General features: G+C 49.3%; 2 protein-coding genes across 2 annotated transcripts; both read right to left on the bottom strand.

The window, feature by feature from the left end:
* Positions 1-208: 208 nt before the first annotated feature.
* Positions 209-11,955, bottom strand: LOC130376152 (zinc fingers and homeoboxes protein 1-like). The gene is made up of 8 exons (XM_056583371.1): positions 11,019-11,955; positions 10,213-10,547; positions 8,216-8,833; positions 7,817-7,943; positions 5,166-6,308; positions 4,066-4,200; positions 2,640-2,906; positions 209-463 (listed from the first exon to the last, which is right to left on the bottom strand). Exons 2-8 carry the CDS (start codon positions 10,533-10,535, stop codon positions 209-211), a joined length of 2,868 nt encoding a protein of 955 aa, XP_056439346.1. The 5' UTR covers positions 10,536-10,547; positions 11,019-11,955.
* A 68-nt stretch (positions 11,956-12,023) lies between these two features.
* LOC130375601 (patr class I histocompatibility antigen, alpha chain E-like) lies at positions 12,024-19,940 on the bottom strand. Its single transcript, XM_056582623.1, has 8 exons — positions 19,748-19,940; positions 17,686-17,958; positions 17,141-17,425; positions 16,461-16,739; positions 15,576-15,722; positions 15,384-15,431; positions 13,963-14,019; positions 12,024-12,873 (listed from the first exon to the last, which is right to left on the bottom strand). The coding sequence occupies exons 1-8, from the start codon at positions 19,800-19,802 to the stop codon at positions 12,587-12,589; spliced, it is 1,431 nt and encodes a 476-aa protein (XP_056438598.1). The 5' UTR covers positions 19,803-19,940; the 3' UTR covers positions 12,024-12,586.
* Positions 19,941-20,908: the final 968 nt, after the last annotated feature.

The raw sequence follows: 20,908 nt of genomic DNA, 5'->3' as shown, positions 1-20,908 counted from the left end.
GAGCAGAGGCCCCGAGGCTCAGAGGCCCCGAGGTTCAGAGGCCCCGAGGCTCAGAGGCCCCGAGGCTCAGCGGCCCCGAGGCTCAGAGGCCCCGAGGCTCAGAGGCCCCGAGGTTCAGAGGCCCTGAGCTCCTTGGCACCGACGTTTGAAGTGAAGCGCAGGTGGAGGTCCGCCCTGAGGCCCCGGCCCGGGTCCCCCCTCAGACCGGTCAGAGTCCTGGACCCTGGGGCCCCGGGTCCTGGTCCCTGAAGCCCTTGGTCCTGGTCCCGGAGCCCTCCGACCCGGTATAAAGGTCGAACCAGCTCTGGGCGGCGGCGGCGGCGGGGGGAGGAGTCTGACCCTGAATACGACGGCGCTGCATCACCCAACCTCCGACACATGGGTCTGTACTTCCTGTGAGGGCGGAGCTTGTCCCGAAGACCGTGCTGGGCCCCTCCCACAGCTCTGTGGTCGTCGGGGGCGACTGGTGGGGCAGGGGTCAGCACCCTCGGGGTCCGGAACCAGGGTCCGGCCCCCCGAGCCTGGCCGGCCCTTTATTTGGCAGGTGTTGGACAGCCTGGTGTTGCGGATGAGAGCATAATTGAGCAACAGTCCATCGTGGCTACGTGTCCACGGGGCTGGTGTGGTGTGGAGGGGAGGCCCCCCCCCAGGGCCCCCCCCCAGGGCCGGGTAGAGGAACCCCGGTTCCTCCACAAGGGATTTACAAATCACCCAAACATAGAAAAGTAAAAACACACACAAGGCCGTTTAGTTTAAAAGTCTCAAGTAGACAAAACCAGGTCAAGGTCAAAGGTCAAAGGTCAGAGGTCAGAGGAGGAGCCTGGACCACCGGAGGGATACATACACATAGTTATATACAAATATATATATACACAATAATTACATATGTACACATACACACATATGTATACACACGTGTGTATATACATATACACAAATGTATACATATAAGTTAACATATGTATACATACATATATACACACACATTATTATATATGATATATATATAGATATAAATATAGATATATCTGATATAGTATCGTCTAATGTATATTAGACTAACCTATATGATAGTATGGTCTAATGTATATCAGACTAACCTATATGATATAGACTAACCTATATGATATAGTATGGTCTAATGTATATCAGACTAACCTATATGATAGACTAACCTATATGATATAGTATGGTCTAATGTATATCAGACTAACCTATATGATATAGACTAACCTATATGATAGTATGGTCTAATGTATATCAGACTAACCTATATGATATAGACTAAACTATGTGATATAGTATGGTCTAATTTATATCAGACTAACCTATATGATATAGACTAACCTATATGATAGTATGGTCTAATGTATATCAGACTAACCTATATGATATAGACTCAACTATGTGATATAGTATGGTCTAATGTATATCAGACTAACCTATATGATATAGACTAACCTATATGATACAGTACGGTCTAATGAATATGATTTATTAGACCGTCTTCCCTTGAGAGCATGTTTTCCTCAGTTCTTTGTATAAACTTAAAACCCCTGATTTTGGCAGTTAACATGTAGCCAGAAAAAGCTGCAGTGACTTCCTGTTGAGAAGCGCAGTGACTTTCTGTTGAGAAGCGCAGTGACTTCCTGTTGAGAAGCGCAGTGACTTCCTGTTGAGAAGCGCAGTGACTTCCTGTTGGGAAGCGCAGTGACTTCCTGTTGGGAAGCGCAGTGACTTCCTGTTGAGAAGCGCAGTGACTTCCTGTTGAGAAGCGCACTGACTTCCTGTTGAGAAGCGCACTGACTTCCTGTTGAGAAGCGCACTGACTTCCTGTTGAGAAGCGCAGTGACTTCCTGTTGAGAAGCGCAGTGACTTCCTGTTGGGAAGCGCAGTGACTTCCTGTTGGGAAGCGCCGTGACTTCCTGTTGTGAAGCGCCGTGACTTCCTGTGGGGGTTCCCCTGACACCTTTTTCTCCTGAATGTTTGTAATCCAAAAATGCTGTTACTTTAACCCGCCCCGCCCCCCCCCCCACACATCATCATCATCATCACGTCTCCTCCTGCTTCTCCGGAGGCTGTGATTGGCTGACTGCTTCAGAATTTCCCGCCCCCTTCTCTTCCTCTATTGGTTCTGCCGCTCCTTTCTCTTCTTCCATTGGTTCTGCCGCTCCTTTCTCTTCTTCTATTGGTTCTGCCGCTCCTTTCTCTTCTTCTATTGGTTCTGCCGCTCCTTTCTCTTCTTCTATTGGTTCTGCCGCTCCTTTCTCTTCTTCCATTGGTTCTGCCGCTCCTTTCTCTTCTTCTATTGGTTCTGCCGCTCCTTTCTCTTCTTCCATTGGTTCTGCCGCTCCTTTCTCTTCTTCTATTGGTTCTGCTGCTCCCTTCTCTTCTTCTATTGGTTCTGCTGCTCCCTTCTCTCCTTCTATTGGTTCTGCTGCTCCCTTCTCTTCTTCTATTGGTTCTGCTGCTCCTTTCTCTTCTCCCATTGGTGCTGCTGCATCCTGCTCCTCCTCCACCTTCCTTCCCCCCCGTTGCGCCTCCTTTTCCTCCACCTTCTCCCCCCGTCCCTCCTCCTCCTGCTGCTGCTCTTCCATTCCCTCCTCCTCCTCCCCCCGGCCCCCCTCCTGCTCCTCCTCCTCCTCCTCCTCCTCTTCCTCCTCCTCCTCCTCGTCCTCCTCCTCCTCCTGGGCTCCCGGCTCCCTGTCCTGGTCCTTGCCCTGGGGCTGTGTCTCGGGGGCGGGGCTGAAGGGCGCGAGGCCCTGCTCGGCGAGGCGCCCGGCCTCAGCGAACCAGTCGCGGACCGCCTGGTAGCCCAGCGCCGAGCGGCTGGCCAGCTCGTCCAGCTGCTGCTCCTCCAGCCCACCGTACAGCAGGTAGTGGTCCCGCAGCACCGCCTCGCCCTGCTGCACACACACACACACACACACACACACACACACACACACACACACACACACACACACACACACACACACACACACACACACACACACACACACACACACACACACACACACACACACACACACACACACACACACACACACAACCATTATTATGGTGATATGGTTGTTGCCATGGGGATGCTGATGTTAATGTAGTGATGATGTTATCATAGTGATGTTGGTATAGTGATGTTACTATAGTGTTGGTGGTGTTACCATACTGATTGTGTAACTATAGTGATAGGGTAACTATAGTGATGGTGGTGTTACCATACTGATAGTGTAACTATAGTGATGGTGTAACTGTAGTGATGGTGGTGTTACCATACTGATAGTGTAACTATAGTGATGGTGTAACTGTAGTGATGGTGGTGTTACCATACTGATAGTGTAACTATAGTGATGGTGTAACTGTAGTGATGGTGGTGTTACCATACTGATAGTGTAACTGTAGTGATAGTGTAACTATAGTGATGGTGGTGTTACCATACTGATAGTGTAACTGTAGTGATAGTGTAACTATAGTGATGGTGGCGTTACCATACTGATAGTGTAACTGTAGTGATAGTGTAACTATAGTGATGGTGGTGTTACCATACTGATAGTGTAACTGTAGTGATGGTGGTGTTACCATACTGATAGTGTAACTATAGTGATAGTGTAACTATAGTGATGGTGGTGTTACCATACTGATAGTGTAACTATAGTGATAGTGTAACTATAGTGATGGTGGTGTTACCATACTGATAGTGTAACTGTAGTGATGGTGGTATTAACATACTGATAGTGTTACTATAGAGATAGACCTACTATTGTGGTGATTTAACCATGGTGATAGTGATGATACTAACTAGTATCGCGCTGCTGCCTTCTCACACCACGAGACAGGTTCGTGGCTTTGAGTGTCACGATTACGGTTTTGATACGCGTATCGTTAAAGCCCTAATTGATACTATAGTGATGGTGTTACTATAGTGATTGTGATGTAACTATATTGTTGGTGTAACCAAAGTAAAGATGTTACTATAGTGATGGTGTTATTACTATTGCGATTGTTTTACTCTAGTGAGGGTATAACTGAAGTGATGGTTGCCATGGTGATGGTGGCGGTCCAGACCTTGACGGGGGCGGGCCTGGGCTGGGGCGAGCGTCTGCAGGGGTAGGGGCGGCGGGTTCTACGGGACCAACCCCGGAACCGCTTCCGAGACTTCTTCTGGGTCTTCACTGGACCCCCATTCAGAGCCTCCTCCACCTTCAACACGTTAAAGGACATGACTTAGAGCTCTATGATGTACACACGTTAGAGCTCTATGATGTACACACGTTAGAGCTCTATGATGTACACACGTTAGAGCTCTATGATGTACACACGTTAGAGCTCTGTGGTGTACACACGTTAGAGCTCTATGATGTACACACGTTAGAGCTCTGTGATGTACACACGTTAGAGCTCTATGATATACACACACGTTAGAGCTCTATGATATACACACGTTAGAGCTCTATGATATACACACACGTTAGAGCTCTATGATATACACATGTCAGAGCTCTATGATATACACGTGCTAGAGCTCTATGATATACACATATCAGAGCTCTATGATATACACGTGCTAGAGCTCTATGATATACACGTGTTAGAGCTCTGTGATATACACACGTTAGAGCTCTGTGATATACACGTGTTAGAGCTCTGTGATATACACACGTTAGAGCTCTGTGATATACACGTGTTAGAGCTCTATGATATACACACGTTAGAGCTCTATGATATACACACGTTAGAGCTCTATGATATACACATGTTAGAGCCTTATGATATACACATGTTAGAGCTCTATGATATACACATGTTAGAGCTCTATGATATACACATGTCAGAGCTCTATGATATACACATGTCAGAGCTCTATGATATACACACGTTAGAGCTCTATGATATACACACGTTAGAGCTCTATGATATACACATGTTAGAGCTCTATGATATGCAAGTGTGTATCTAGCCTGCTCCAGGTGTGTTAATCTGGCTCCAGGTGTATCTAGCCTGCTCCAGGTGTATCCAGCCTGCTCCAGGTGTATCCAGCCTGCTCCAGGTGTATCTAGCCTACTCCAGGTGTATCCAGCCTACTCCAGGTGTATCTAGCCTGCTCCAGATGTATCTAGCCTGCTCCAGGTGTATCCAGCGTGCTGTAATGCGGTGTAGTGCGTTACCTTTCCGCTCTGGTACAGGTAGAACCACTTGAGGTTGCTGTTCTTCCAGGCGTAGCGCGTGTCTCCGAACCAGTTGACGATGTAGCTCCGTGGCAGGCCGCTCTCCGTCGCCATGGCGTCGTAGTCCTCCGTGGTCGGCCACTGCGAGCGCACGAACGCCGTCTTCAGGATGTGCAGCTGCTCCGGGGTCTTCTTCAGCACCTTCCGGGCGGCGGGGGGCGTGGCCCGGCCGGAGGAGGAGGCGGCCCCGGGCGGGGGCCCCTCGGGGTCGGCGTCGGGCTCCAGGGCCTTGCGGCGCTCCGTGAACCAGGCGTCCACCTCGCGCCGCGTCAGCTTGGTGTGCGCCCGCAGGCGGCTCAGCTCCTCGTCCGACGGCGTGCGCGAGGTCAGGAAGCTGGCCTCCAGCGCCAGGCGCTGCTCCGCCGTCTTCTCCTTGAAGCGCTGCGGCGTGAAGTCGGGGAAGGCGTGGCGGAACTTAACACGTGGGTCGCTGGCCGCCGGGCCGGAGGCGGGCGAGCCGTCGCTGGCGTCGTCGCTGGAGTCGATGACGATGGTCACCGCGGGGACGCCGCCGGCCGCCGCCGCCGTTGGCGCGTCCGCCCGGGCACCGCCGCCGCCGCCCGCCCCGCCCTCGCCGGGCGCGGGCTCCCCGGGGGGGCCGTCGGGGGGCGGGGCCTCGCCCGGCACCGCCCCCTGGTGCTCCTTGGCGTTGCGCTGGTTGTAGCGCGTGTCGCTGAACCACTTCTTGATGGCGCGCTTGGTGAGGCCCGTGACGCGCATCAGCCGCGCGATCTCCGCCTCCGTGGCGAACTGCCGGCGGCCGTAGCTGGCCTTCAGCTCCGCCAGCTGCTCCTTGGACTTCTTGGGCTTGGCCCCCAGGGGGTCGGCCCCGGGGCCCGGGGCCCCGCCCCCGCCCGGCGGGGAGGCCTGCCTCTTGGGCTCGGCGGGGGCGTCGGCGGCCAGGGGCTGCTGGGCCACGGCGAGGGTGATGGGGGCCTGGGTGAGCAGCAGCCCGGGGGGCCCCACCAGCTGGCAAGTCTGGAACAGCGACTGCAGCCCATTGGCCGCCGGGATCACCGTGATGGTCTGGTGCCCCGCCCCCTGCACCGTGCCGTTGAACTTCTTCCTCCGCGCCTCCTCCACCTGACGAGGAGCAGGGGGTCAGCACCGCCTCTAACCAGCGCTCTAACTAGTGCTCTAACTAGTGCTCTAACCAGTGCACTAACCAGTGCTCTAACCAGTGCTCTAACAAGTGCTCTAACTATTGCTCTAACTAGTGCACCAACCAGTGCTCTAACTAGTGCACTAACTAGCGCAGTAGCGCTCCAACTAGTGCACTAACTAGCGCTCTAACTAGTGCACTAACTAGCGCTCTAACTAGTGCACTAACTAGCGCTCTAACTAGCGCACTAACTAGTGCACTAACTAGCGCTCTAACAAGTGCACTAACCAGCACTCTAACGAGGGCTCTAACCAGTGGTCTAACCAGTGCTCCAACTAGTGCTCTAACGAGGGCTCTAACAAGTGGTCTAACCAGTGTTCTAACTAGTGGTCTAACGAGGGCTCTAACTAGTGCTCTAACGAGGGCTCTAACCAGTGCTCTAACGAGGGCTCTAACTAGTGGTCTAACCAGTGGTCTAACTAGTAGGGATGGGTCAGAATATTCGATTATTAGACATTATATAAACATTTGGACCGTTAACGTTTTTTCCCATTCAAATAAACAAGAATTAACGGACGGAACCAATGCTGGACACCTCGAAGGGCATCATCCCGCCTGTACCACGGTCGGGTGCAGTAGAATATAAATGAAGACCATTCATTTATAGGGGGATTATTGGTTTATGAACGCGGCGGATGCGCGGGCAGAATTATCGCCATAAGGAAATTTGTTTGACCGGTTTCCATGGTTATCTCTGTGTGGTTAATTTGCAGTTGCGGTGTTAACTAGCGATGTTGTCAGCTTACTGTAACATTAAACTGTAATCAGAAAACGCTGTTACATGCTATAGACCCTATAGTATCCGTGGTATAAAGGCTGGGACGAATTTCAAATTATAAATACGTACTCTTTATGTTTAAAGTATAGACCGTCGTGATTCAGCCTTTATGCCACAGATAGTGTAGGGTCTAAAGCATATAACCGTATTTATTTGAGCGCTGAACAGACAGTTTGACTGGAACTACTTAGCAGCTAGTTGTTGTTTTGCGTTTAAGATACTGTGATTCCTTGCCGATGATCCATGGCTGCCTTTGTGAATGTCGGCACACATCGAATAAAAGTTTATTCGTTCATACCACCCACCGATTATTCGACCATGAAAAATTGGAGTTATTCACATCCCTACTAACTAGTGGTCTAACTAGTGCTCTGACCAGCGGGCGGGGCTCACCTCCTTAGGGGTCCTGGTCTAACTAGTGGTCTAACTAGTGCCCTAACCAGCGGGGTGGGGCTCACCTCCTCAGGGTCCTGGTCTAACTAGTGGTTTAACCAGTGCTCTAACTAGTAGTCTAACCAGTGGTCTAACCAGTGCTCTCAGTCGTGGTCTAACCAGTGCTCTAACCAGTGGTCTAACCAGTGCTCTAACCAGTGGTCTAACCAGTGCTCTAACCAGCGGTCTAACCAGCGGTCTAACCAGCGGGGGGCTCACCTCCTCGGGGGTCCAGCTCACACCGTGCTTGAGGCGCTGGGCGGAGAACCAGACCTTGATCTGCTCCTCGCTGAACCGGGTCTGGGAGGACAGGCCCACGATCTCACACACACTGGGGTAGGGGAACCTGAAACACACACACACACACACACACACACACACACACACACACACACACACACACACACACACACACACACACACACACACACACACACACACACACACACACACACACACACACACACACACACACACACACACACACACCCACGGCCATCAACACACACGGCCAGGCGTGTGGTGTGTAGTGGTCATAGCCTAGCCGTGGTAGCCTAGCCTACCTGTGTAGCCTAGCCGCTGTAGCCTAGCGGCGGTAGCCTAGCGGCGGTAGCTCACCTGTTGTAGGCGCTGAGCAGCAGCACGTTGTTGTCCATGCTGGCGTTGTAGGTGGGGATGCTGCTGAGGGGGATGAGCAGCTGGCTGTGCCCGCCGCCGCCGCCGCCGCCCTGCTGGCTCTGCAGGGCGGACAGCACCTGGGCCAGGGTCCCCGGGGGCAGCACCCCGCCCCCCACGCCCGCCTTGATCTGCAGCACGCCGCCCAGCCCGTGCTGCAGCTGCAGAGGCGTGGCCGTCACCAGGCGGGGCGGCGGCGGGGGCGGCGGGGGGGCCGGGGAGAGGCGCGGGGGCTCCATGTTCTCCCTGTCCTCCTCCTCCTCTTCCTCCTCCTCCTCCTCCTCGTCGCTCTCCACCTTGATGACGTCATCGGCCGGCCGGGCGGCCGGGAACTTCTTGGGCGTGTGGCGTCGACGGTGCGCCCGCATGATGGGCGTCTTGCTGAGGGCGATGCTGCCGCGGCACGCCCCGTGCCCCTCCGGCCCCGCCCCCTCCGGCCCCGCCCCCAGCCCCCTGGCGCTTTGCTGGAACACCGTGTGGTTGTGGCGGCGCAGCATGCTCCTCCTGAAGCGCTCCTCCCCGGGGTGCTGCCGCACGTTGTGCTCCAGGAGGGCGTCGTACCTGGAGGGGGGGGGGGGGGCAGAGTCAGCACCTGGAGACAGCCTAGCCCAAACTTAGACCGAGCTCTGACCCAGTTTAGACCCAGCTCTGACCCAGCTCAGACCCAGTTTAGACCCAGCTCTGACCCAGCTCAGACCCAGTTTAGACCCAGCTCTGACCCAGCTCTGACCCAGCTCAGACCCAGTTTAGACCCAGCTCTGACCCAGCTCTGACCCAGCTCAGACCCAGCTCAGACCCAGCTCTGACCCAGCTCTGACCCAGCTCTGACCCAGTTTAGATCCAGGAAACACAGTTTAGCCCCAGCTTGGCCCCAGCTTGGCCCCAGCTTAACCCCCCCCTAGCCCCCGCCTATCACAAGCCTAACTCTCTGGGCAGCCTAACCCTCTAGCTGTTCCGATACCAGTATCAGAATGTCCTCGTGTATCAACGGGTACGCGTGTCTATGCTCCGATCCGAAACCGATACTAGCTCCTACTACACAGAGGTCACCAAACACTACGGTGTCACGCTGTTAACGCTCGGAGGTGGGAAGTCGGAATTGGAAACGCTTCATCTCCGACCTACGTGTGATCGAGCTACCAAGTCGCAAAAACATGAATGCTCTCGCTTAACTACAAGAATACAAATGTCTTATTATAATTATAGATTATAAAAGGTAAACGATCTAGTTCTGAAAATGCGTTCTTCGTAAGAGAACCCTTCAATAAGAACTACTGCTGCAAGTAGTCGACGATGCCAGTCGGCCGATACTCAGGTTCAGGGATGGGGGAGTGTTGTGGGACAGAGCGTACCTCTTGGTGTGGAAGGACTGAGTGTTGTGGGACAGAGCGTACCTCTTGGTGTGGAAGGACTGAGTGTCGTGGGACAGAGCGTACCTCTTGGTGTGGAAGGACTGAGTGTTGTGGGACAGAGCGTACCTCTTGGTGTTCAAGGACTGAGTGTTGTGGGACAGAGCGTACCTCTTGGTGTGGAAGGACTGAGTGTTGTGGGACAGAGCGTACCTCTTGGTGTGGAAGGACTGAGTGTTGTGGGACAGAGCGTACCTCTTGGTGTGGAAGGACTGAGTGTCGTGGGACAGAGCGTACCTCTTGGTGTGGAAGGACTGAGTGTCGTGGGACAGAGCGTACCTCTTGGTGTGGAAGGACTGAGTGTTGTGGGACAGAGCGTACCTCTTGGTGTGGAAGGACTGAGTGTTGTGGGACAGAGCGTACCTCTTGGTGTGGAAGGACTGAGTGTTGTGGGACAGAGCGTACCTCTTGGTGTGGAAGGACTGAGTGTCGTGGGACAGAGCGTACCTCTTGGTGTGGAAGGACTGAGTGTTGTGGGACAGAGCGTACCTCTTGGTGTGGAAGGACTGAGTGTTGTGGGACAGAGCGTACCTCTTGGTGTGGAAGTCACAGTCCAGGCAGACGTAGGAGGCGTTCAGCACGACCTGGGGGTGCTGCTGGTCCACGTGCTGGGTGAACTGCTTCACCTCCGACGTCCGGAAGGGGCAGTACTTGCACTCGAACCCACCCTCCGCCGGGTCCAGGTCGGGCTCCATCACCTCGCCGCCCCCCTGCTCCTCCTCCAGCTCCTCCTCCTCCTCTCCCCCAAGCTCCTCCTCCTCCTCCTCCTCCTGCATCTCCTGGTCAGAGTCCTCTGCCACCACCTCCTGCGGAGCTCGCATGCAGGGCGTGGTCGACTTCCTCCTGCTCGCCATGGTGGTAACGGTCTGTGGGAGGAGCCACCGGGTGGTTAAAATGTAATCCATACCATAATAGTATATGCTACACGTGAACCTGCTAGGGTGGCGCGTTTGATTGGTTCGCTATCTCAAACGTCAATAAAGTAAACCTACTTTGAAACTAACTGATAACAAATTTCTTATTTTACGGCAGACATTGGCTTTTATCGAGGACGGTCAAATTAAGAACAATAAAGTTAGAGGTAAAGACGCATGCAACGTTATTACCATAGCAACACTGGTTCCTAAGCAACGTTGACTGCTAAAAGCATTTCTGGGACCGGTCTTGAACCCCCTCTTGGACCCACTAGTCCCCCACAACAGTCCCCACTAACATTCCCCACACTAACCGTCCCAATAACAGTCCCCACACTAACGGTCCCCCACTAACAGTGCCCACCACCCCGGACACCTAACCTCAATCCGGAGCGGCTGGTGAACAGCTAACGGTAACGTTACCTTCCGTGGACGTGTCTCCCTGCGGGCTCAGAGCTCCTCTGCCGCTCCCCTCAGCCACCAGAGGACCGCGGAGCTCCCTCGCTGCTCAGACGGCGGTCCCTCCGGGCAACTCGCAGCAGGTCTGCGGCGGGCTAGCCGCGGTAGCCGTGTAGCATCCCGCTGCTGCTGATGCGCAGTCTTCCGCCTTCAGCGCGTCCCCGCACGGCGAGGCCGGGCGTCGGCCCGCGCGAACTACCGGGAAACGCGCGTCTCCGCGTCGCCTGGCCGCCGGCTCCCCGCTCAGCGACTCCTCAGCCCGGCAACTCGTGTTCAGTGGGTCGGGGAAGCGGATAGAGAGCAGAGCTGCAGGGCCAGACGAGCAGCGACCATGGCCGTTTTACCCACGGAGTTAGTAAACTACGCCAAGCGACTTCCGGTTGTCTCTATGTTCTCTTCAGAATAAGAGTACCAACGCATTCTTATTTACCAAATCCCATATTGTTTTATTATTAGTCTCTAATCCAAGATTTTCATTTAACTTAATTCCATTGTCTATGATATTATTACAATTAGAGTACTTTACCATTAGAACTTATAAAGTCAAGTTGAAAAACTATCGAGAATGTCGTTGGAATTCCAAAAGGAATACAGGGACAGCGCCGCCTCTGGCCGACCCTGGGTACTGCAACGGGACAGCGCCGCCTCTGTTCGACCCTGAGTACTGCAACGGGACAGCGCCGCCTCTGGCCGACCCTGGGAGCCTCTCTCTGGGCCAGGAGACCAACCTATGGTTAAATACATCATCCAGCTTAGCATCACATTGCTATCCAAGTTGCAATAACCTTCACTGTTCAACAAAACCCCAGAACTTTGGTTATTTTATCATTTATTTTGCTAATCTTGTTAACTCTAATCAATTATGTAATTAAATTTAACTAAAAATTATAAAATGTAACAGCTTATTTGTGCTTTCAAATAATAACTCCATGGTTTGAATAAAAAGACCACCCACACCATTATTGATTTTTATGTTTATTAAAATCCAGTGTAAACATTTCTATCAAATCAAGAATTTCAATATATTCTTAAACCAAGCCAAGAGAAATATTGTTAATAATAAATGATTAGTATCCCTTTAAATTCGATTACCTTTACTAATAAAAATGACCAAACCAAATATGAATCAACACTTTTGTAATTATTTGTCGCACAAGGATATAACTGGAGTTTATTTGGCCCCAACCCACAAGCTGAATACGTTTCATGTGGACACAAACCCTTCCTACTACTGACTAGCATAAAAATGTCCAAACATCATCATCATCATCTAAATTCCCCATCTTAAGCAAGAGCCTCAAAGTTAGCCAACGATCCATAGCTAGCGAGCTACCCCAGCCTGTGTGTCTGGTCCAGACACACGAGCTATACATTCAGCACCAAGCGTATCTCATCTTATAATATGATTTATCTGCTGTCGTCCGTAAAGCAAGAGACAGACGTTCTCTAGAAGCGTAGAAGAAACCAAGCAATCAGGAGTGGAAGTCTTGAATGTAGCAAGACGCCCCAGGAGGTGGTGATCGGGACTCAGATCACACTAGGAGCTTCTTCTGACTGGAGCGGGAACCATCACTGGAACCAGAGCTGGAACCATCGCGGGAACCATCGATGGAACCAGAGTGGGAACCATCGCTGACACCATCGCTGACACCAGAGCTGGAACCAGAGTGGGAACCATCGATGGAACCAGAGTGGGAACCATCGCTGACACCATCGCTGACACCATCGCGGGAACCAGAGCCGGAACCAGAGCTGATACCAGAGCTGGCTTCAGAGCCGGCTTCAGAGCCGGCTTCAGACCCGGCTTCAGAGCCGGGACCTGTGAGATACAACAGTGAAAGGTGAATGGATCTCGTGTACATGTATGATAGTAATAATATAATAAAACTGTTTCTCACGAATGCTCTGCTTAAAATATAAAGAAAAAAAAGAGAAGGAAAACGGACAACAACCAAGCAGGGGAAGACATACATTACAAATATTACAAATATCAAGCTTCAAAGAGTATTCCTAGATAGAAAACTGAGATGGTGGGTGTACCTTTCACTAGGGGTGTGACGATACACTCAGCTCACGAGACGAGACGAGACACGATATTGGGTTCACGAGAACGAGACGAGACGAGATTTTAAGAAAACTAGAATGACAAATTATATGACTGGACCAACAGACTTTTATTTAACCAAGTCGCGCATGCATTTTGCAATGTTAATGATAACTCTTTACATGCATGAAATTGAAACTAAAACTAAAATTTATAAAAGTTAAATTAAAATAAATTAAATTAAATAATTCTCTTTTTTTCAATTGCAAACAATATTATGTGCAAAACCAAATCAAAGTACCCAAAATGTACTTTGATTAAAGGTATTTGTTTTCGCGGTTATTCAGCCTCTTCTCCTCCGGAAAAACACGATGCATTGCTTTGTGGTATACGGGAGTAACATGTAGGGTACATCGTGTGTACACTCAGATTTTGGGTATTTTAAGTGCTCGATATAGTGCATGAAATTAACCACTGAGAATTCGAACACCACTACAAAATGGCGAGCACCCTAATTAGTACACTATATCCGTGATAGGGAACGATTTCGAACACAGCTTATGGCTGCTTTCGATGCTTCCCCTCCTTCTCCTCCTCTTCTTTTCCTTCTCCTTCTTTAGGTTCTGGCAGGCTAGATGTAGCAAAGGCGCATTACTGCCCCCACAGGCGACAAATAGAAGTTTGGATAAATCACAAATCTCGCGAGACCGATTTTTAACGCGACAGGTAATATCGTCGAGTTTAATCTCGCGAGATCTCGTGGCACGAGATCTCGTCACACCCCTACCTTTCACACAACAGTAAGGTACGATGTAATATGTTATCGTGACGTAGATTGGTAGTAAACTGAGATGCTAGTTGTACCTTTGAGGAGCTTCTTCTTTTCTCCATTGTTTCCTGGAAGCTCCCGCACGGTTTCAACTACAATACAAAATACAGTACAGTGCGTTACAATGCTGATGTTAAACTATCGTAACACCAGGTTATTAACGTTAAACTATCCGTAATACCAGGTTATTAACGTTAAACTATCCGTAATACCAGGTTATTAACGTTAAACTAGCCGTAATACCAGGTTATTAACATTAAACTATCCGTAATACCAGGTTATTAACGTTAAACTAGCCGTAATACCAGGTTATTAACATTAAACTATCCGTAATACCAGGTTATTAACGTTAAACTATCCGTAATACCAGGTTATTAACGTTAAACTAGCCGTAATACCAGGTTATTAACGTTAAACTAGCCGTAATACCAGGTTATTAACGTTAAACTATCCGTAATACCAGGTTATTAACGTTAAACTAGCCGTAATACCAGGTTATTAACATTAAACTATCCGTAATACCAGGTTATTAACGTTAAACTAGCCGTAATACCAGGTTATTAACATTAAACTATCCGTAATACCAGGTTATTAACGTTAAACTATCCGTAATACCAGGTTATTAACGTTAAACTAGCCGTAATACCAGGTTATTAACGTTAAACTAGCCGTAATACCAGGTTATTAACGTTAAACTATCCGTAATACCAGGTTATTAACGTTAAACTAGCCGTAATACCAGGTTATTAACGTTAAACTATCGTAATACCAGGTTATTAACGTTAAACTATCCGTAATACCAGGTTATTAACGTTAAACTAGCCGTAATACCAGGTTATTAACGTTAAACTATCGTAATACCAGGTTATTAACGTTAAACTATCCGTAATACCAGGTTATTAACGTTCAACTGTTCGGAAAACCAGGTTATTAACGCTAAACTACCCATAATACCAGGTTATTAACATTAAACTATCCATTATATCAGTGTATTAACGTGCTGGAGTCCGACCTGTGAGATACAACAGTTAATAATCCATGGATCTCCTGTACACATATGACAGTAATACCAAGAGCAGCAAAGCAATACGAACACTACAAATATTACAAATATACATCAATCCAAACAACATGAAATAAAGTATCCAATTAGCATCTAGAAATATGAAATAGCTTGAGGTGAAGGATGCTGGGAGTTGAAGTTCATAATAGTCAACAGTCAGAATAGTCAGGTCATGAACAGTCAGAACAGCCAGGTAATGGACATTGGTAGTATTTGTATTATTATCTAGGGTAGTAATGATGTTATTTGTAGTATTAGTTAGGGTAGTAATGATATTATTTGTAGTGATAGTTAAATGCTACAGTACTGAGGTCCTGGTCAACACAACAAATGACGTGTACTTCATAAAGCTGAGTGTTCATAGAGGGTAGTAAACTGAGATGGAAGGTGTACCTGTGAGTAGGGCCTTGTCTTCCATGTGCAGGGGCAGGATCGTGACAACTACAATACAAAGTACAGTACAGTGAGTTACAATGTTGATGTTAAACAATCTGTCTATTAATGTTAAACCATCCATTGTATTAGTGTATTAACATTAAACTATCCAATATATTAGTGTATTAACGTTAAACTATATAATTTTACCTCTTTCCGCTTGTGTCCTCTTTTCTTTCCGCTTGTGTCCTAGGATAATCACCACAATGGTGATAATGACCCCCACCCCCACCAGTCCACCAACAGCAGCCCCGACAATGAGTCCAATGGGGGGTCCCTCAGCCTCCACGTGGTGATCTGAACACGATCCAACAGAGTCAACATCAGCCGTTGATACTTCCATAGGACTCATGCTACATCTCGTATCCTACTCATCAGGCAGCGCCAGTAGAATAATGATACTTCTTATTGAGTCCTCCATGCACTCTGACTGACCCCACAGGTCTGGACGCTGCCCCACCTGCTCAGCGGCTGAAGAGGAAACCCCAGACTCTGTAAGACTCTTACCCCACGAGACTCTTACCCCACAAGACTCTTACCCCACAAGACTCTTACCCCACAAGACTCTTACCCCACAAGACTCTTACCCCACAAGACTCTTACCCCACAAGACTCTTACCCCACAAGACTCTTACCCCACAAGACTCTTACCCCACAAGACTCTTACCCCACAAGACTCTTACCCCACAAGACTCTTACCCCACAAGACTCTTACCCCACAAGACTCTTACCCCACAAGACTCTTACCCCACAAGACTCTTACCCCACAAGACTCTTACCCCACAAGACTCTTACCCCACAAGACTCTTACCCCACAAGACTCTTACCCCACAAGACTCTTACCCCACAAGACTCTTACCCCACAAGACTCTTACCCCACAAGACTCTTACCCCACAAGACTCTTACCCCACAAGACTCTTACCCCACAAGACTCTTACCCCACAAGACTCTTACCCCACAAGACTCTTACCCCACAAGACTCTTACCCCACAAGACTCTTACCCCACAAGACTCTTACCCCACAAGACTCTTACCCCACTCTTCGACCACATGGATGTTGCTCGCAGGGTGGATGACTTCACAGGTGTACTTGGCCGTGTCGCCCCCAGGAATCATCACCCACATCTTGATCTGGTGGGTCCCGTCCCCGTTAGGACGGATCCCCGTGGACTGCAGACCATCGTCGCGGTCCACCAAATGGCCGTCCCTCCTGATGTTCATAGTGATCTCCTTGGGATGGAAGCCTGTGGCCAGGCAGCTGAGCTTCAGGTTGTCCTTGAATGGCCTGGCGGATATGTAGACTTCCGGTCGTGCTGTGGAAAGAAGCACAATCATCATTTGGATCCAGTGGCTGCCAGGTTTTGGGTTCCCCATGGTCCGATTGGTGTTAAACTAACTTTGGACGTAATGGTCCAAAGACCTAAGGTCCATGGTCCTAAAGGCTGCTGCAGGCTGCAATATATTGACAACCCGCGTGTAAATAGGTTGCCCGATGTTATCGGTCGATGTCGGCCTTTATCGGTATCGGCGAAAGTTTTTGCCGATATGAAAACTTTAGAAATGTAAATATATCTATATTTTGAATATCGGCTGATATCTGTTATCGTTTTCTCCCTAATATCGGTATCGGTATCGGCCCCTAAATTCCAGTCTGGATCGTGCTCTGGTGCTCTGTGATGTCAGATTACAGCTGAGGGGACGGTTCCACACTTACAGGCCTTAATATTGGCCTCCTTCCTGTATTTGAGGAAGGTCTCCAGCCACTGGACACACTCGTTGTGAAGGTAGCCGTCGGTGTAGTCGTTGAGCTGCTGGATGCCGTCCCACTTGCGCTTGGTCGGAATGGCTTCGTTCATGGGGGCGACCCACTGCTTGTTATCGCTGTCGAAGGACAGGAAGTCGTCTCCGTCATAGCTGTACTGGTCAATCCCGCTGACCATTCTCTTAGGGCCTTCAGTGTCCAATACACAACCATGTCTCCACTGGAGAACATGGTTATCTGAGAGAGAGAGAGAGAGAGAGAGAGAGCCTGTTAGACAGCCAACCAACCAGACAGAGAGCCAGTCAGTCAGTCAGTCAGTCAGTCAGTCAGTCAGTCAGTCAGTCAGTCAGTCAGTCAGACAGACAGACAGACAGACAGACAGACAGACAGACAGACAGACAGACAGACAGACAGACAGACAGACAGACAGACAGAGACAGACAGAGACAGAGACAGACAGACAGACAGACAGACAGACAGACAGAGCGAGCGAGCACCTGTGTCGTTCTTCCTCAGGCGGTCGGTGAGGATTTTGAGGTTGACCTTGAACCACTGCTGTTTGGTCTGCCGGGAGCTGGTGCCCTTGTCCCAGTATTCCTTGTCCTGACGCTCCCTCATCCAGTCCTCCTTGGGCACCTTCACCTGGGTGTCGCTGTCGAAGTAGTCGATGGGCCGGCCGTCCAGCAGGCCGATGGCTGAGAACTCGTGGATGCCGGGCAGGCCGACGGGCCGGGTGAAGGCCGTGTAGATGTAGGTCAGCGAGTTGATTTCTGAGGAGCAGGGTTCAACAGCACTGAAGGGATCAGACGAGTCACTGACCCCCCGCGGGCCTCAGTGTCCCCGGTACTCTCTTTCGCTTTCTCTTTCATTTGATTTAAGCATATCGTGATATTTAAGGATCATATCTCACAGCCTCTTACTGACACAGCCTCTAACTGACGCAGCCTCTTACTGACACAGCCTCTTACTGACACAGCCTCTTACTGACACAGCCTCTAACTGACACAGCCTCTAACTGACACAGCCTCTAACTGACACAGCCTCTTACTGACACAGCCTCTTACTGACACAGCCTCTAACTGACACAGCCTCTAACTGACACAGCCTCTTACTGACACAGCCTCTTACTGACACAGCCTCTAACTGACACAGCCTCTAACTGACACAGCCTCTTACTGACACAGCCTCTTACTGACACAGCTTCTAACTGACACAGCCTCTAACTGACACAGCCTCTTACTGACACAGCCTCTTACTGACACAGCCTCTAACTGACACAGCCTCTTACTGACGCAGCCTCTAACTGACACAGCCTCTAACTGACACAGCCTCTAACTGACACAGCCTCTAACTGACACAGCCTCTTACTGACACAGCCTCTTACTGACACAGCCTCTTACTGACACAGCCTCTAACTGACACAGCCTCTAACTGACACAGCCTCTTACTGACACAGCCTCTTACTGACACAGCCTCTAACTGACACAGCCTCTAACTGACACAGCCTCTTACTGACGCAGCCTCTAACTGACACAGCCTCTTACTGACACAGCCTCTAACTGACACAGCCTCTAACTGACAAAGCCTCTGACTGACACAGCCTCTTACTGACACAGCCTCCTACAGCCTCAGCCTCTAATGACGCCACCACCCGCTGGGAGGGCCCAGGTGATGGACTTTGTTGTACTCGAGATACCTCAGTCCTACCAACACAAAGCGTGTTGTGAATGGTATGCAGGCCTACTGTGATACCATCATTAACCACGGCCCCGCCCTCACTGAGGAAATATGACAACGACGTCTCCACGCACACACATAACACACACTGATCTTCAGAGTCCACAGGATGAGGTGGTTTACCATACACACACATACACACACACACCTATAGGGGGAATATATTTGATATGACGTAAACTATTCGAAACATAAGGCTAGGTAATAACAATAATCATAATAATAATAATGAGGATACGTGTATTGGTAGTATAACTAGTTTCTGGTCTATTCTAAGGGTATTGGTATAACTAGTTACTGGTCTATTCTAATGGTATTGGTATAACTGGTTACTGGTCTATTCTAATGGCATTGGTATAACTATTCACTGGTCTATTCTGGTATCGTGATAACTAGTTATTGGTAAATTCTGATGGTATTGGTATAAACTAGTTACTGGTCTATTCTAATGGTATTGGCATAACTAGTTATCGGTCTATTCTAATGGTATTGGTATAAACTAGTTACTGGTCTCTATTCTAATTGTATCGTGATAACTAGTTGCCTGTAAACAAATTCACGTAAACGTTGATCTGCGGTTTTTCTAGATAAAAAGCACTAGGACCTTTACACATTTCAGAACGTCGTTTTTATTAGTTTTATGAGCGGCGAGTGGTAAAATATGAATATATATATTTATATAAAAAATATATAATATGAGTTGTTGTAACTGCGTCATTGTACCTTACTTCCCTAATCTCGTCTGACCTATCAGAGCCCGCCGTGCGAGTTTTTCTTTACTTTCGCTTTCGCGGATTAGTCGGAATAAAACCTTTTTTTTACCTGCGTTCACGGTCCAAACTCCGCAGAGCAGAACCAGCGTCGAGAAGGAAGACATTCTGATGATTTCAACCGATTTATATGGTTCTCTCGGGTATCGGAGTCCGGTGTTACCGCCGCTGCTCGTCCGCGCCCTCAGTGCTGTGTTTACGCTGCCGTGGCTCTCTCCAACTGTGAACAACACCCGTCTCCCCTCGCGCCAACAGGAAACCGTACCGTTTCCGTACTGCCGTGTGACTGCCCTCGCGCAGCAGACACACGCCAATGTAGCCGCGTATATGCCATGTATATATATATATAAAATAAATATGTAGTAGCTAAATAACTAAGTAGACTAATGATTATTTGATGCTTATGATTAAATAATGAATAACTTTATGGGCCAAATTATTATTCATTTCTAATCTCCAATGAAATCGAGCATTGATAAACCTCCAGCAGACGCGTAAAAATGTTATTTTGTTAACTTCGAGACACTTTATCGTCTCCCCCTCAGCTTTGGTGAGGTGTCCCACGTTGTCCCACACCAACTGCTGCTGCCTACGTTAGTAAGGGGAGCTGCGTTGTCCTTGACGTGCTAGACTAGTGCTGGAGGAGTCTTTACACGTCGCTTATGTCTTTGGCTTCACGTCTGGATGTCTCAGGTCGACAGATCCGAGATCCATCCTGCTGGATGGATTGGAAAAACGTTGACCATAAAGTACATTTGCTTTATAATAAAACTCAGATCCATTCCAAAGACCATTTATAACCTGCTGAACTGATAAGAGAACAACTCTGTAGAGTTGGTTGGGCTTTAATGGACTGCAGCCGCATTATAAATGACTAACCCAAATATTTACAAAGTTAGTTCTGTATGTGGTTTGTCAACTCAAACTCAGTTAACTCAAGGTTTGACAGAGACTGTTAGGTGAGTTTACACAAGAACGCATTTATTTTTCTTGCGAAACCACCGGAGAATTGTGCGTGTGTACGCAGACGCGTTGATCCGCTCCGGTCGAATCAGCTTCCACTGTGGAGGGAACGCTGGAATGAGTCATTTTGTCACGTTTTTCGAACAGAGTTAAATCCATTCATTGAGGAGATTCAGATTAGTACATTTACATTTGTAAGGTTATATATAAGGTTTTATCCACTCATAGTTGCTGCGTTGCATATATTATA

The sequence above is a fragment of the Gadus chalcogrammus genome, chromosome 22 (genome assembly GCF_026213295.1).
Source record: "Gadus chalcogrammus isolate NIFS_2021 chromosome 22, NIFS_Gcha_1.0, whole genome shotgun sequence".
Classification (NCBI taxonomy): Eukaryota; Metazoa; Chordata; class Actinopteri; order Gadiformes; family Gadidae; genus Gadus; species Gadus chalcogrammus.
This window is presented reverse-complemented; position numbering and strand designations above follow the sequence as displayed.

Bases quoted from the DNA above. Each gene is read 5' to 3' on its own strand.
- LOC130376152 (XM_056583371.1), bottom strand. From the start codon at position 10,535: ATGGCGAGCAGGAGGAAGTCGACCACGCCCTGCATGCGAGCTCCGCAG. The intron at 7,944-8,215 runs GTGAGCTACCGC...TGTGTGTTTCAG, and splicing joins CTGCTCAGCGCCTACAACAG to GTTCCCCTACCCCAGTGTGT. The intron at 2,907-4,065 runs GTCTGGACCGCC...GTGTGTGTGCAG, and splicing joins CCAGGCCCGCCCCCGTCAAG to CAGGGCGAGGCGGTGCTGCG.
- LOC130375601 (XM_056582623.1), bottom strand. From the start codon at position 19,802: ATGTCTTCCTTCTCGACGCTGGTTCTGCTCTGCGGAGTTTGGACCGTG. The intron at 17,959-19,747 runs GTAAAAAAAAGG...CCTGCTCCTCAG, and splicing joins AGTTTGGACCGTGAACGCAG to AAATCAACTCGCTGACCTAC. The intron at 14,020-15,383 runs GTACACCTTCCA...TTTGTATTGTAG, and splicing joins AGACAAGGCCCTACTCACAG to TTGAAACCGTGCGGGAGCTT.